At 40.0% G+C, this 16,522-nt stretch overlaps 1 protein-coding gene across 1 annotated transcript in view; it reads right to left on the reverse strand.

Annotated features, from left to right (window-relative positions):
* Positions 1 to 16,522, reverse strand: part of LOC144432913 (intermembrane lipid transfer protein VPS13A-like) — a 164,026-nt gene that overhangs the window by 43,462 nt on the left and 104,042 nt on the right. Inside the window, exons 47-57 of the mRNA XM_078121213.1 lie at positions 15,445 to 15,635; positions 15,082 to 15,223; positions 14,428 to 14,505; positions 14,087 to 14,170; positions 13,536 to 13,732; positions 13,084 to 13,198; positions 12,218 to 12,352; positions 11,981 to 12,073; positions 11,651 to 11,869; positions 8,828 to 8,911; positions 755 to 865 (exon numbers count right to left, since the gene is read on the reverse strand). Of these exons, the coding sequence (XP_077977339.1) occupies positions 755 to 865; positions 8,828 to 8,911; positions 11,651 to 11,869; positions 11,981 to 12,073; positions 12,218 to 12,352; positions 13,084 to 13,198; positions 13,536 to 13,732; positions 14,087 to 14,170; positions 14,428 to 14,505; positions 15,082 to 15,223; positions 15,445 to 15,635 (1,449 nt within the window). The remainder of the gene's footprint in view (positions 1 to 754; positions 866 to 8,827; positions 8,912 to 11,650; positions 11,870 to 11,980; positions 12,074 to 12,217; positions 12,353 to 13,083; positions 13,199 to 13,535; positions 13,733 to 14,086; positions 14,171 to 14,427; positions 14,506 to 15,081; positions 15,224 to 15,444; positions 15,636 to 16,522) is intronic.

Consider the following 16,522-nt stretch of genomic DNA (forward strand, 5'->3'; position numbering starts at 1 on the left):
GTACACAATACTTACTAAGCCTATGAGGTACATAAGAAATATTCTCTGTCATTCCAGGTCCCAATTTATACAGCTAGGTTGACTGAAACACATTCACGGATTAACACTTGCCCATAGACTTTCGCCAGAAGCAAATGGCACAAACAAATGGCAGCAATGAGGCTCAACCTATAACCTGCAGATTTCAAGCCAGCCAAGACATTGTCTATACCACCCTAGTACCCTACCTGGTATGTCCTATCATGCCATTTACTGTTACAGTATATATTGTCTATACTACCCTACCTGGTAAGTCCTGTCATGTTGTTTACTGTTACAGTATATATTGTCTATACTACCCTAACTGGTAAGTCCTGTCATGCCGTTTACTGTTACAGTACATATTGTCTATACTACCCTACCTGGTAAGTCCTGTCATGCCGTTTACTGTTACAGTATATATTGTCTATACTACCCTACCTGGTAAGTCCTGTCATGCCGTTTACTGTTACAGTATATATTGTCTATACTACCCTACCTGGTAAGTTCTGTCATGCCGTTTACTGTTACAGTATATATTGTCTATACTACCCTACCTGGTAAGTCCTGTCATGCCGTTTACTGTTACAGTATATATTGTCTATACTACCCTACCTGGTAAGTCCTGTCATGCCGTTTACTGTTACAGTATATATTGTCTATACTACCCTACCTGGTAAGTCCTGTCATGCCGTTTACTGTAGTGTTACAGTATATATTGTCTATACTACCCTACCTGATATGTCCTGTCATGTCGTTTATCTCTGCATGTCACCACTCCAGAACTACCAATTGTATCCAAAGAGAATGACTGTGACCAATCTGACTCAAATACCCGAATCTTGGCCTAAAATGTAAGAAAACATTTAAAATTGTTGACCATGGTTTCATATGTCACATTCATAACTAATAAAAAAAAGTTTTGTCACTGTTTTGATTGTAAACTTTCACTGGAAATGTCTGTCTATCTCCTGACATCATTAAGTGACTACATGACATCATTAAGTGACTACATGACATCATTAAGTGACTCCGCGACATCATTAAGTGACTCCACCACGACATCCTTCAGTGAGTCCACGACATCATTAAGTGATGCCACGACATTATCAAGTGACTCCACGTCATCATTAAGTGGCGCCACCATGACATCATTAAGTGACTCCACAAAGACACCATTAAGTGACTCCACGACATCATTAAGTGACTCCAAGATATCATTAAAGTGACTCCACCACATCATTAAGTGACTCCATGACACCATTAAGTGATTCCACCATGACATCATTAAGTGACTTCATGACATCATTAAGTGACTCCACCACGACATCATTAAGTGACTCCATGACATCATTAAGTGACTCCACCATGACATCATTAAGTGACTCCACCATGACATCATTAAGTGACTCCATGACATCATTAAATGACTCCATGACATCATTAAATGACTCCACCATGACATCATTAAGTGACTTCATGACATCATTAAGTGGCTCCATGACATCATTAAGTGACTCCACCATGACATCATTAAGTGACTTCATGACATCTTTAAGTGACTCCACATCATTAAGTGACTCCACCACAACATCATTAAGTGACTCCACGACATCATTAAGTGACTCCACCATGACATCATTAAGTGACTTCATGACATCTTTAAGTGACTCCACGACATCATTAAGTGACTCCACCATGACATCATTAAGTGACTCCATGACACCATTAAGTGACTCCACGGCATCATTAAGTGACTCCATGACACCATTAAGTGACTCCATGACATCATTAAGTGACTCCATGACATCTTTAAGTGACTCCACGACATCATTAAGTGACTCCACCCTGACATCATTAAGTGACTTCATGACATCATTAAGTGACTCCACCACGACATCATTAAGTGACTCCATGACATCTTTAAGTGACTCCATGACATCACTAAATGATTCCACCATGACATCATTAAGTGACTTCATGACATCATTAAGTGGCTCCATGACATCATTAAGTGACTCCACGATGACATCATTAAGTGACTTCATGACATCTTTAAGTGACTCCACATCATTAAGTGACTCCACCACATCATCATTAAGTGACTCCACGACATCATTAAGTGACTCCACCATGATATCATTAAGTGACTTCATGACATCTTTAAGTGACTCCACGACATCATTAAGTGACTCCACCATGACATCATTAAGTGACTCCACGACATCATTAAGTGACTCCACCATGACATCATTAAGTGATTTCATGACATCATTAAGTGACTCCACGACATCATTAAGTGACTCCACCACGACATCATTAAGTGACTTCATGACATCTTTAAGTGGCTCCACGACATCATTAAGTGACTTCATGACATCATTAAGTGACTTCATGACATCTTTAAGTGGCTCCACGACATCATTAAGTGACTCCACCACTATATCATTAAGTGACTTCATGACATCATTAAGTGACTCCACGACATCATTAAGTGACTCCACCATGGCATCATTAAGTGACTTCATGACATCATTAAGTGACTCCACGACATCATTAAGTGACTCCACCATGACATCATTAAGTGACTCCACCACAACATCATTAAGTGACTTCATGACATTATTAAGTGACTCCACGACATCATTAAGTGACTCCACCACGACATCATTAAGTGACTCCATGACATCTTTAAGTGACTCCATGACAACATTAAATGACTCCACCATGACATCATTAAGTGACTTCATGACATCATTAAGTGGCTCCATGACATCATTAAGTGACTTCACGACATCTTTAAGTGACTCCACGACATCATTAAGTGACTCCGCCACAACATCATTAAGTGACTTCATGACATCTTTAAGTGACTCCACGACATCATTAAATGACTCCACCATGACATCATTAAGTGACTTCATGATATCATTAAGTGACTCCACGACATCATTAAGTGACTCCACCATGACATCATTAAGTGACTTCATGAAATCATTAAGTGACTCCACCCATGACATCATTAAGTGACTTCATGAAATCATTAAGTGACTCCACCATGACATCATTAAGTGATTTCATGACATCATTAAGTGACACCACGACATCATTAAGTGACTCCACCACGACATCATTAAGTGACTTCATGACATCATTAAGTGACTCCACGACATCATTAAGTGACTCCACCATGACATCATTAGGTGACTTCATGACATCTTTAAGTGGCTCCACGACATCATTAAGTGACTTCATGACATCATTAAGTGACTTCATGACATCTTTAAGTGGCTCCACGACATCATTAAGTGACTCCACCACTATATCATTAAGTGACTTCATGACATCATTAAGTGACTCCACGACATCATTAAGTGACTCCACCATGGCATCATTAAGTGACTTCATGACATCATTAAGTGACTCCACGACATCATTAAATGACTCCACCATGACATCATTAAGTGACTCCACCACAACATCATTAAGTGACTTCATGACATTAAGTGACTCCACGACATCATTAAGTGACTCCACCACGACATCATTAAGTGACTCCATGACATCTTTAAGTGACTCCATGACAACATTAAATGACTCCACCATGACATCATTAAGTGACTTCATGACATCATTAAGTGGCTCCATGACATCATTAAGTGACTTCACGACATCTTTAAGTGACTCCACGACATCATTAAGTGACTCCGCCACAACATCATTAAGTGACTTCATGACATCTTTAAGTGACTCCACGACATCATTAAGTGACTCCACCATGACATCATTAAGTGACTTCATGAAATCATTAAGTGACTCCACCATGACATCATTAAGTGACTTCATGACATCATTAAGTGACTCCACGACATCATTAAGTGACTCCACCATGACATCATTAAGTGACTTCATGACATCATTAGGTGACTTCATGACATCATTAGGTGACTCCACCATGACATCATTGAGTGGCTCCATGACATCATTAAGTGACTCCACCACGACATCATTAAGTGACTCCATGACAGCTTTAAGTGGCTCCATGACATCATTAAGTGACTCCACCATGACATCATTAAGTGACTTCATGACATCATTAAGTGACTCCATGACATCATTAAGTGACTCCACCATGACATCATTAAGTGACTCAATGACATCTTTACACCTGGGACCCGCTCAATATTGTAGTTGGACTGATACTCTGAAATTTCCAAATTATCTGTTACTTTAAGAGAAGTCCCGTGCATCCAAGTCCTCCATGGATCCTATAATATGGCGACCCATCTAAACTTGAGTAGAATACAGTGGAACTTTTTCAACCGCCTGAAGAAACTCGAACAAAAGAATGTCAATCTCCAATGTCATATCCAAAACCTAACACAACACCGTAAACGGAATGTGACACCAACTGGACTACAAATTAAAATTCGTCCACATACTAATGGCTACAATCAACACCTCAATGAAAAATGGAAATTCACATTACTCCGAACACAAAAGACTTGCATAAATTTATTGATCAAAGAAAACAAGAAAGTGTTATCATCTGTTCAAAGTGACATCAAGAAGACAAAAGAAGAGATGGAAGATAAATTCCACCCCATTGACTTAACTCACGTTCATGAAAAACTATCATCGATGACAACTAAATTAAGACAACTTAGAATAAACAAACAAAGATCGAAACTGCAACGTCTTGTCGAAGACCAACCCGATCGCATGCATCCGGGAAATCACAGTAAACCGAATCGACGTTTTAACAAGAAGCAAAGAAACAATAGACACTCAAACAGAAAAAAGCAAACAACTCCACCCCCACCAGATACTTCAATTGTCACTAATCTGTCATCAAGTCAACTAACCGAGGCTCAAGCTAGTGTTCTCTCGAAAGGTCTTATGTTTTGCCCCACACCCAATCATATCAACTTGAATGAACTACAATCAGATATTGGTGAATTTAAACGAAAATGCAGACTTAAATACCTCTATAGAGATAGAGAGAATCAAAGTAATCCACAAGTGAACGAAGCCGGTCCATTCAAACGCGAAAAATCTCACTACAACCCCCCTCCAAACCAAAACATAACCCTTGAAGCTTTCCTGAATGCAGTAGAACAAGACATTTTAGAACGAAAAAATTGGAAAAAAACATACAACAATATAAGCGAAGGAGAGAGGAAAGCAATCAACGAAATTTCACATCGAGATGATATAACCATCAAAGCAGCAGACAAGGGTGGCGGTATCGTAGTCATGGATACACCATGGTACATAGACCAATGCATGAAACACCTGGATAATACAAACTTCTACAGACAACTTGATGAAGACCCAACGGATCTCTACTTAAAACAACTTGAAAGAAAAATTAAAAGATGGGAACAGAAAAAATGGATATCACGTGATCTCTCTAACAAGCTGATACCTAAAGAACCGAAGCCAGGACATTTCTACGGACTACCAAAAATTCACAAGGAGAACACACCACTACGGCCAATTATCCCACAATGCCAATCTCTTACAACCCCGCTGGCACAATATGTTGACTTTATTCTGCAACCTATCGTACATGACCTACCATCACATATTAAAGACACCACTCATCACTTACAAGATATCAAGAACATCACAATGCCTAACACTGCCACTCTAGTCACAATGGATGTCATATCTCTGTATATACAAATATTCCCCATGAATATGGAATAAAGGCTGTACAAGAAGCACTGGAAGAGAACAATACCACAACTCCACATCCACAACTAGTCACCGAAATGATCGAATTCATTCTGAGCAAAAACTACTTCAAATTTAACGACACATTTTATTTACAAATACAAGGAACAGCAATGGGCAGTAAAATGGCCCCATCATATGCCAACATAGCAATGGGCAGTAAAATGGCCCCATCATATGCCAACATAGCAATGGGCAGTAAAATGGCCCCATCATATGCCAACATAGCAATGGGCAGTAAAATGGCCCCATCATATGCCAACATAGCAATGGGCAGTAAAATGGCCCCATCATATGCCAACATAGCAATGGGCAGTAAAATGGCCCCATCATATGCCAACATAGCAATGGGCAGTAAAATGGCCCCATCATATGCCAACATAGCAATGGGCAGTAAAATGGCCCCATCATATGCCAACATAGCAATGGGCAGTAAAATGGCCCCATCATATGCCAACATAGCAATGGGCAGTAAAATGGCCCCATCATATGCCAACATAGCAATGGGCAGTAAAATGGCCCCATCATATGCCAACATAGCAATGGGCAGTAAAATGGCCCCATCATATGCCAACATAGCAATGGGCAGTAAAATGGCCCCATCATATGCCAACATAGCAATGGGCAGTAAAATGGCCCCATCATATGCCAACATAGCAATGGGCAGTAAAATGGCCCCATCATATGCCAACATAGCAATGGGCAGTAAAATGGCCCCATCATATGCCAATATAGCAATGGGCAGTAAAATGGCCCCATCATATGCCAACATAGCAATGGGCAGTAAAATGGCCTCATCATATGCCAACATAGCAATGGGCAGTAAAATGGCCCCATCATATGCCAATATAGCAATGGGAAATCATATCCAGCTCTCCACTCAAACCAGAAAAATGGAAGAGATTCATCGATGACGTCAGATTCATCTGGTTACACGGCGATCAACAACTCTCTGACTTCCATACTCACTGCAATTCGATCCATCCTACACTCCAATTCACCATGGAACACAGCACTTCAGAAATTGCATTCCTTGACACAAAGATGTTCATAAAGAACAACGAACTCCATACAACTGTATACAGCAAACCCACTGATAAACATTCATATCTTCTGCCATCGTCCTGTCATCCACGCCATGTCTTCAAATCCATCCCTTATAGTCAAGCTCTACGATACAGGCGTATATGCTCGGATAACACGCTATACACCGCTGAAACAAAAAAACTAGAACACCAACTAACTAATAGAAAGTATAAACAGACTACAATTTCCAATGCCATCCAGAAAGCCAGAGATACTCAACGCAATCACCTGCTTCAATACAAGGACAAAAATAAGGACTCACAAGGAAGAATACCATTTGTTTTAACCTACCATCCATCACTACCAAGCATATCCACCATAATTCGTAAACACTGGTCCATACTCAACTCTGATCAACAAACCAAAGATACCTTTCATACACCACCTATTATCTCCTATAAACAACCGCCCAATCTCAAAAAGATCCTGGTAAGAGCCAACATCAAAGAAACAACAAAAAGTAAAGACCCGGGGAACTGCAAGCCATGCAACAAATGTAAAGTGTGCCCTTCAATGATCATACACAACAATGACAGAATCACGAACCCCATGACAAAGAAATCATACCCGATCACTGGACAACTAACATGCAGCACAAGGAACTTAATATATGTCATCAACTGTTCAAAATGTAACATGTTATACATAGGAGAAACAAAACGGGAACTTCGTGTACGTATCAAGGAACACATATACAGTATCAAAACACACAAGGACACCCCAGTAGCCGCTCATTTTAACAGTCAATGTCACAGCATGAATGATTTCCAATTCTCAGGACTCTGTAAAGTATTTTCCAAAACAGATAAGATTAGAAAACAGCTTGAACTTAAAATAGTCCATGAGTTAGATACACTTTCACCAAACGGCTTGAACAAAAAAGACTGGTAACCCATGTGACCCCGTTTGTTCTATATACCCCCTAGCCCATTCATTTTCTTTTTTAATTTACACTCAGCTAGGTGGGCCTTTCTCAATCACTTGTCAGTAACATCCATGATCCGCTCGGTTGACACGTAGTTTACCTGTGTGCCGTTTGAACCACTTTGTAAGTCTTTTATTTTGTTCAACACTTCCATTTTTCGAACTTTTTATTCACCTGTATCATTTTACCAAGTATCCTTTTATATTTTATGCTTTTATTGTATCACTGCCCAATATCTAGTTTTTTACCGGTCCTTTTCACTGCTTTTATTCATTTTTAGTACCCTGAGGAAGGTCTTCTGTGAAAGACCGAAACGTCGGAAAAATAAAGAATTTTAACTTTGGAAACTGGTCTCTTGGTTTTATTCCTAAATCATCAAGCATCTTCAAGAACTGTTTCCGAATATAACACCTGGGACCCGCTCAATATTGTAGTTGGACTGATACTCTGAAATTTCCAAGACATCTTTAAGTGACTCCATGACATCATTAAATGACTCCACAACATTATTCTTTCATCAACACCTGTACTGCTACATAATTTAACAATTTTGTCTGAATACCATATGAACAAGGTTTAATAAACTCATCTTTGTATCTGGTTGAATTAAATTAATTATTGGAATTTTGACCCTGAAGTTGAAGGTCAAAATGAAATACTGACCCTGAAGTTGAAGGTCAAAGTGAGATACTGACCCTGAAGTTGAAGGTCAAGGTGAAATACTGACCCTGAAGTTGAAGGTCAAGGTGAAATACTGACCCTGAAGTTGAAGGTCAAGGTGAAATACTGACCCTGAAGTTGAATGTCAAGGTGAAATACTGACCCTGAAGTTGAAGGTCAAGGTGAAATACTGACCCTGAAGTTGAAGGTCAAGGTGAAATACAATTATGAGACTGATAACATAGCTGTAAAGATTTGAAATAAGTGTTGATATTTTTTTATTCTTGGCATACTGACAAAAATGGGACAACAAATATGACCACCATTCATTATATGACATAAGCACCGAAATGCTGTGTGTGTAACTACATAAAAGTTATTGCAGGACTCAGAACTTACCCTTCTCCTCTTCTTACTGGTAAAATTAAAGAGTATAGGACAGCTAGATGTCTGGTTTTCATACACAAGTCTGGACCTTGAACCCTACCCAATAGATAAAAACATCACACTTTAGTAAAGCTAGTCTGTAATATTATGTCATGATGGGGTGTCCTCACACACACCCATCAACCCATTTCACTGTCCTCACACACCCATCAACCCCTTTCACTGTCCTCACACACACCCATCAACCCCTTTCACTGTCCTCACACCCATCAACCCATTTCACTGTCCTCACACACCCATCAACCCCTTTCACTGACTGTAATGTATGCCATGATGGGGAGTCCTCACACACACCCATCAACCCCTTTCACTGTCCTCACACACCCATCAACCCTTTCACTGTCCTCACACACACCCATCAACCCCTTTCACTGTCCTCACACACCCATCAACCCCTTTCACTGTCCTCACACACACCCATCAACCCATTTCACTGTCCTCACACACACCCATCAACCCCTTTCACTGTCCTCACACACACCCATCAACCCCTTTCACTGTCCTCACACACACCCATCAACCCATTTCACTGTCCTCACACACACCCATCAACCCCTTTCACTGTCCTCACACACACCCATCAACCCCTTTCACTGTCCTCACACACACCCATCAACCCATTTCACTGTCCTCACACACCCATCAACCCCTTTCACTGACTGTAATGTATGCCATGATGGGGAGTCCTCACACACACCCATCAACCCCTTTCACGGTCCTCACACACCCATCAACCCCTTTCACTGTCCTCACACACACCCATCAACCCTTTCACTGTCCTCACACACACCCATCAACCCCTTTCACTGTCCTCACACACACCCATCAACCCATTTCACTGTCCTCACACACACCCATCAACCCCTTTCACTGTCCTCAAACACACCCATCAACCCATTTCACTGTCCTCACACACCCATCAACCCCTTTCACTGTCCTCACACACACCCATCAACCCCTTTCACTGTCCTCAAACACACCCATCAACCCATTTCACTGTCCTCACACACCCATCAACCCCTTTCACTGACTGTAATGTATGCCATGATGGGGAGTCCTCACACACACCCATCAACCCCTTTCACTGTCCTCACACACCCATCAACCCTTTCACTGTCCTCACACACACCCATCAACCCCTTTCACTGTCCTCACACACCCATCAACCCCTTTCACTGTCCTCTCACACACCCATCAACCCATTTCACTGTCCTCACACACACCCATCAACCCCTTTCACTGTCCTCACACACACCCATCAACCCCTTTCACTGTCCTCACACACACCCATCAACCCCTTTCACTGTCCTCACACACACCCATCAACCCATTTCACTGTCCTCACACACACCCATCAACCCCTTTCACTGTCCTCGGTCACACACACCCATCAACCCCTTTCACTGTCCTCACACACACCCATCAACCCATTTCACTATCCTCACACACCCATCAACCCCTTTCACTGACTGTAATGTATGCCATGATGGGGAGTCCTCACACACACCCATCAACCCCTTTCACTGTCCTCACACACCCATCAACCCTTTCACTGTCCTCACACACACCCATCAACCCCTTTCACTGTCCTCACACACACCCATCAACCCCTTTCACTGTCCTCACACACACCCATCAACCCATTTCACTGTCCTCACACACACCTATCAACCCCTTTCACTGTCCTCACACACCCATCAACCCCATTCACTGTCCTCACACACACCCATCAACCCCTTTCACTGTCCTCACACACACCCATCAACCCTTTCACTGTTCTCACACACACCCATCAACCCCTTTCACTGTCCTCACACACACCCATCAACCCCTTTCGCTGTCCTCACACACACCCATCAACCCTTTCACTGTCCTCACACACACCCATCAACGCTTTCACTGTCCTCACACACACCCATCAACCCCTTTCACTGTCCTCACACACACCCATCAACCCCTTTCACTGTCCTCACACACACCCATCAACCCCTTTCACTGTCCTCACACACACCCATCAACCCTTTCACTGTCCTCACACACACCCATCAACCCCTTTCACTGTCCTCACACACACCCATCAACCCCTTTCACTGTCCTCACACACACCCATCAACCCCTTTCACTGTCCTCACACACACCCATCAACCCTTTCACTGTCCTCACATGTGACACACCCATCAACCCCTTTCACTGTCCTCACACACACCCATCAACCCTTTCACTGTCCTCACATGTGACACACCCATCAACCCCTTTCACTGTCCTCACACACACCCATCAACCCCTTTCACTGTCCTCACACACACCCATCAACCCCTTTCACTGTCCTCACACACACCCATCAACCCCTTTCACTGTCCTCACACACACCCATCAACCCCTTTCACTGTCCTCACACACACCCATCAGCTCTTTCACTGTCCTCACACACACCCATCAACTCTTTCACTGTCCTCACACACACCCATCAACCAATTTCACTGTCCTCACACACACCCATCAACCCTTTCACTGTCCTCACATGTGACACACCCATCAACCCCTTTCACTGTCCTCACACACACCCATCAACCCCTTTCACTGACATAGAGCAGGCTGGTGAGGGTGGAGTAACACCACATATCTTCCAGTCTAACTATAGGAACAGCTTGTATGAAATGTTCAATCAGAAATCATACATGTTATTGTTATGAATTGTACATATGTCTAATATTTAGAAGTACTGTAGTCCTAGTTATCAGTTTTCATCAAGTTAAACATAAAATCTAAACTTACTCTAAACTCCACAGGTAGTTCTGTTTTGTTTACCAACCAATATGGAGAATACAGAAATACATCCATTGTATTGGCATGGGTTGTATGTATACTCAGATTCAGGTATTTGAACCTGTCCTCTTCATGATCATTGGTTTCCATGACAACCATTTCAAATGGTTTGAGTTGCCTGGATAAATGCAGGTATCCCTCCCAGTCAGCTGACAAGTAATCATACATCTACGGGAAATTGAAATATATATGTATGAATGATATATATACAACAAGTATACATACCTGTATGTGAAGTCTCTGAGATAGGTTATCATATTTGACAATAAGTTTACATACCTGTATGTGAAGTCTCTGAGATAGGCTATCTTTAAGATTAACTGTAAACATTGGTAGATTTTCTCCTGCTCCAAGGGTTGCTGGTGGTGTAGTCTAAACACGGAAGAAAATACAAAAAGTAGGAATCACTATACTATGTCAACCAATGAAATGTAAATCATTTTGTTTTAGAAATATGGCTGCCTATCTGATACTTGATAAGAGTATACCAATGCATATATATGGTACAATACTTACCTCCAAGGCATATACAATACTGTATGGCAAATAATTGTGAAGAATAAGAGGAGGATGTAGATTAAGCACATAGATAGGAGTTCCTTCTGGTATCTTCAATGGAATCTTGCTAAAAGTGACTTCTTCGCAGATTACCTAGGGAGTCAAATAAAATACAATGTGTGATTTCATTAATCAAATAATCTATTTCAGATTTAGTATAAAATGAGTGACACTGTTTAATATTTGATGCGACAAGTACATATTTTATGTTAGCCATCATAGACCATACATTGGAAGACAATTCCTAGTACATGTAATTACTGTATATGCCTGTGTATTGTTGTCTGTGTCTGTGTCTGTGGCCAATTACATGTAATGCTTATTAGATTGTATGTCTCTTACCACCTGTGGTTTGGGTTGAAACCCACCTAGGCCTTGTACCTGCAGCAAACCAATTCAGTTGTGCTAACAAATAAACCAGGTCTGATGTATGATGGATGATGCTCTATTTTCCACCTACCAAACACTGAAGGTTTCCCCCACCAACTCCACTTTCCTCTCTTGTTAGCACACTGTTGTTATTTTTACCACACTATACCAACTGAAGGTATAGCTGTGTAATAAAGTTTAACACTAGGGTGTTGCTCAGTGGTAACAATTGAAAAAACATTATAATTTATTCGGACTAAAATTTATGTTTAGTGGTCACTAAGAATGACCACTATAGGGGGTAGTATCATTTCACAGGGTGACCAAATATCAGTATTTTCAATGGGTTCAAGCTGAATCCAAATAATAAACGAGCCACAGGGAAATTTACTTATTTATTACTTTTTGTGCAATTCCTATGAAATTATTCAGTACAAGGTTACACCAACACTTACCTTGATGTTAAAGTTAGGTTCTGATGCTTGCTTTGCTTTACAAGAGAACACACTTTGTCTAGAATCTGATGCTGACATCTGCTGCCATTTCACAGCATTCTCACATACAAAATATCTAGAAAACAAAGCATGTCATGGATCACTGTCAAATTACTATTTTAAGGTCCTATGGCCTCAGTAACGTTCTGCAAAAGTTTTTGAATATAAATTATGTTTCTTAAATTTCCAAAAATATTAAAATTGTCCCTATTTTGGTTTTGGAATTATGTTACAATTAACATTACAGAAAGTTTGCACTCCTTGTGTAAGCTGGTGGTTCTGAAAGCCATCTTGTAGTTCAATGTTGTATTAAAGATCAAGAATAAGTTGCAAATCAGCACCCCTAACCCTCTGAAAAAGTTGATTCCAGACATAACATAAATTATACAGTACTGTCAGTAGGTTATACTTACCCCAGTCCAACTGGACATAGATAAAGTCCACAATGGTAGGCAATGTAGAGTGGGATTTCAAAGTCTGATTTAGGTCTTGCTACACCTAATAGAGTCCATTCCTCATCGTATTCACCAGGGATTGCTGGTCCTTCTAAGATCTGTAAATCTAGTTGTTTATAGTACAGTTCTACTGGTATTGGTAAATGATTGTGTATCTATGGCAACAAGATCAATAAACATGTTTATAGTACAGTTCTATTGGTATTGGTAAATGATTGCGTATCTATGGCAATGAGATCAATAGACATGTTTATAGTACTGCTCTACTGGTATTGGTAAATGATTGTATCTATGGCAACAAGATCAACAAAGCAATCAAAGCAATCTAATACTGCAGTAGGGTAGTATTTCTGACGACTTTCAAGATCTTGCAGTTTACATTTTTGGGGACTTCCAGTGTTTATACACAATCCTGATTACAAGGTGATTAAAGGCAGCACTATCTCCCATTTGTGTAATCTACCACATTGTGTCTATCTTACTAAGCCAAAAGCTGACTGATTACTAACCTGTAATGGTGATCTAACATTGACTGTTTTCCTTCCATGGCTGACATCTACTTCATGAATAATGGAATAACTTGTATTGTTATTCTACAGGTACAAAACGGTGACAGAAAAATTCAAGTTGTTCAACTTTTGTACCATGTAATTGATTGATCATTGTTAAATCATTTGTTCGGCCATATGTACCTAAATTGTATTTCTTCATTCATATAGCCCAACTAAACAGTGTGAAATGTAATTGATTACTTGCTGTCAAGTGTATTAAAAGATGTTGTCCAACTAAATAGTGTGAAATACTATTAGTAACATATGCTGTCCAAGTAAATATTATGACATGGATCTACCTTCTGTGGTTTAAGTGGATACAATAGTTTACCAGCTCTTTTGTTGGATGCATATTTGACAGGTTCAAAGCCTTCAAGCTGAAAAAGTAAAAAGAAGAGAAGATGAAATTAAGTTTACATTGGGTGTACTGCATTGTTCTGTAGCATCCACTGTATATAAATTTACATTGGGTGTACTGCATTGTTCTGTAGCATCCACTGTATATAAATTTACATTGGGTGTACTGCATTGTTCTGTAGCATCCACTGTATATAAGTTTACATTGGGTGTACTGCATTATTCTGTAGCATCCATTGTATATGAAAGTGCACAGATAAGTCAAAATGGTTTGGTTCCTTTTATCATTCATGGTAAACTTACAAACTTTGCAGTATAGATTTACTGGATACTACCACTAACTACATAGATTTTTGTCTCCATAAATGTAGGGTAAATTCGTATCTATTAAATGTTGACTTTACTGGACAGGATCAGCTCCTTACCATTAATATTGATATTTGCTAACAGGACAGCATTACCATTCATTCTGTCTATATGGTAAAAGTCTGGACTACAGCTTGACATGGTAAAGCCATATGCATAGTAAGTTGGACAAGATGACTAAGCAACACATCTTATCACTAGTAAGATGATGAGGTGAACTTTGTACTGACCTCAATTCCCATGTAATTTTTACTGGCTAGTCTGTCAGATATACTTTCTACTATGGTGTCATGAACATCATAATGGACACCTGACATTGCCACATTGGTGACTACAGATAATGCATTGGACAGGAAACTGAATGTATCCACACTGTAAACAGTAACATAAATACAAAGAAGAGAAAGTCTTAGAGCATTCACAGGTAAATTGAAAATGTTGAAACAGTAAACTAACATTATGATATATTTACAATACATTGAAATTTTGATTTTAGTCTACATGACTACATGTTGTAATTGAAATAAGTATTCCTACTTTAATTATTGTTACCATGGCTACTACTATGTACATGTGGGATAGTGATGTTGTACCTTTCAGTATCCTCATTTTCCAACGTTGTCTCATCTTGACCAGTACCAGCTGATTCACCCATACTTGTCACTGTGTCACCTGATTCTGGTGCATTGTCTATTCTACTGTCCAGTACATCAGGTTTTGACACACTGCCTACTGACTTCACACTCCTGGTCTCAACGGTGGCATCCTCAACTACAGGTTTCATCTTTATGTGATAAAACAAAAAGAACTGAGACTACAGCATGTGTCAATGATCATTGTAACAGGAATCTGTGTATAACAAGTCTCTTAATGGCAACATAGACAATGCACATAGTTTATTCTAAGAATAGAATTGATTAATAGTGAAGCAATTTCTAAGAAGATAGGTTTTGATATTCATGATATCATGATAATGAGGAAAAGTATCACAAGTAACATTATAGGGGTTACAAATAACAATGTCCTCATCAAGCTACCTATATCACTGATGCACTGCAATATATTGATGCATAAAATTCATGTAGGTTTGTGTCTTCGTACAAAATTTAGTAAGGTCAGATCAAAAGAGTTCCACAATTATGTGCATATACTGAGGTTTGTTGTATTAGACATCATTCTGTACGTCTAACTGTTAGACATCATTCTGTATGTCTGGCTGTTAGACATCATTCTGTACATCTAGCTGTTAGACATCATTCTGTACGTCTGGCTGTTAGACATCATTCTGTATGTCTGGCTGTTAGACATCATTCTGTACCTCTAGCTGTTAGACATCATTCTGTACGTCTAGCTGTTAGACATCATTCTGTACGTCTGGCTGTTAGACATCATTCTGTATGTCTGGCTGTTAGACATCATTCTGTACGTCTAGCTATTAGACATCATTCTGTACGTCTGGCTGTTAGACATCATTCTGTATGTCTGGCTGTTAGACATCATTCTGTACGTCTGGCTGTTAGACATCATTCTGTACGTCTAGCTGTTAGACATCATTCTTTACGTCTGGCTGTTAGACATCATTCTGTACGTCTGGCTGTTAGACATCATTCTGTACGTCTAGCTGTTAGACATCATTCTGTACGTCTGGCTGTTAGACATCATTCTGTACGT

The sequence above is a fragment of the Glandiceps talaboti genome, chromosome 3 (assembly GCF_964340395.1).
Source record: "Glandiceps talaboti chromosome 3, keGlaTala1.1, whole genome shotgun sequence".
NCBI lineage: Eukaryota > Metazoa > Hemichordata > Enteropneusta > Spengelidae > Glandiceps > Glandiceps talaboti.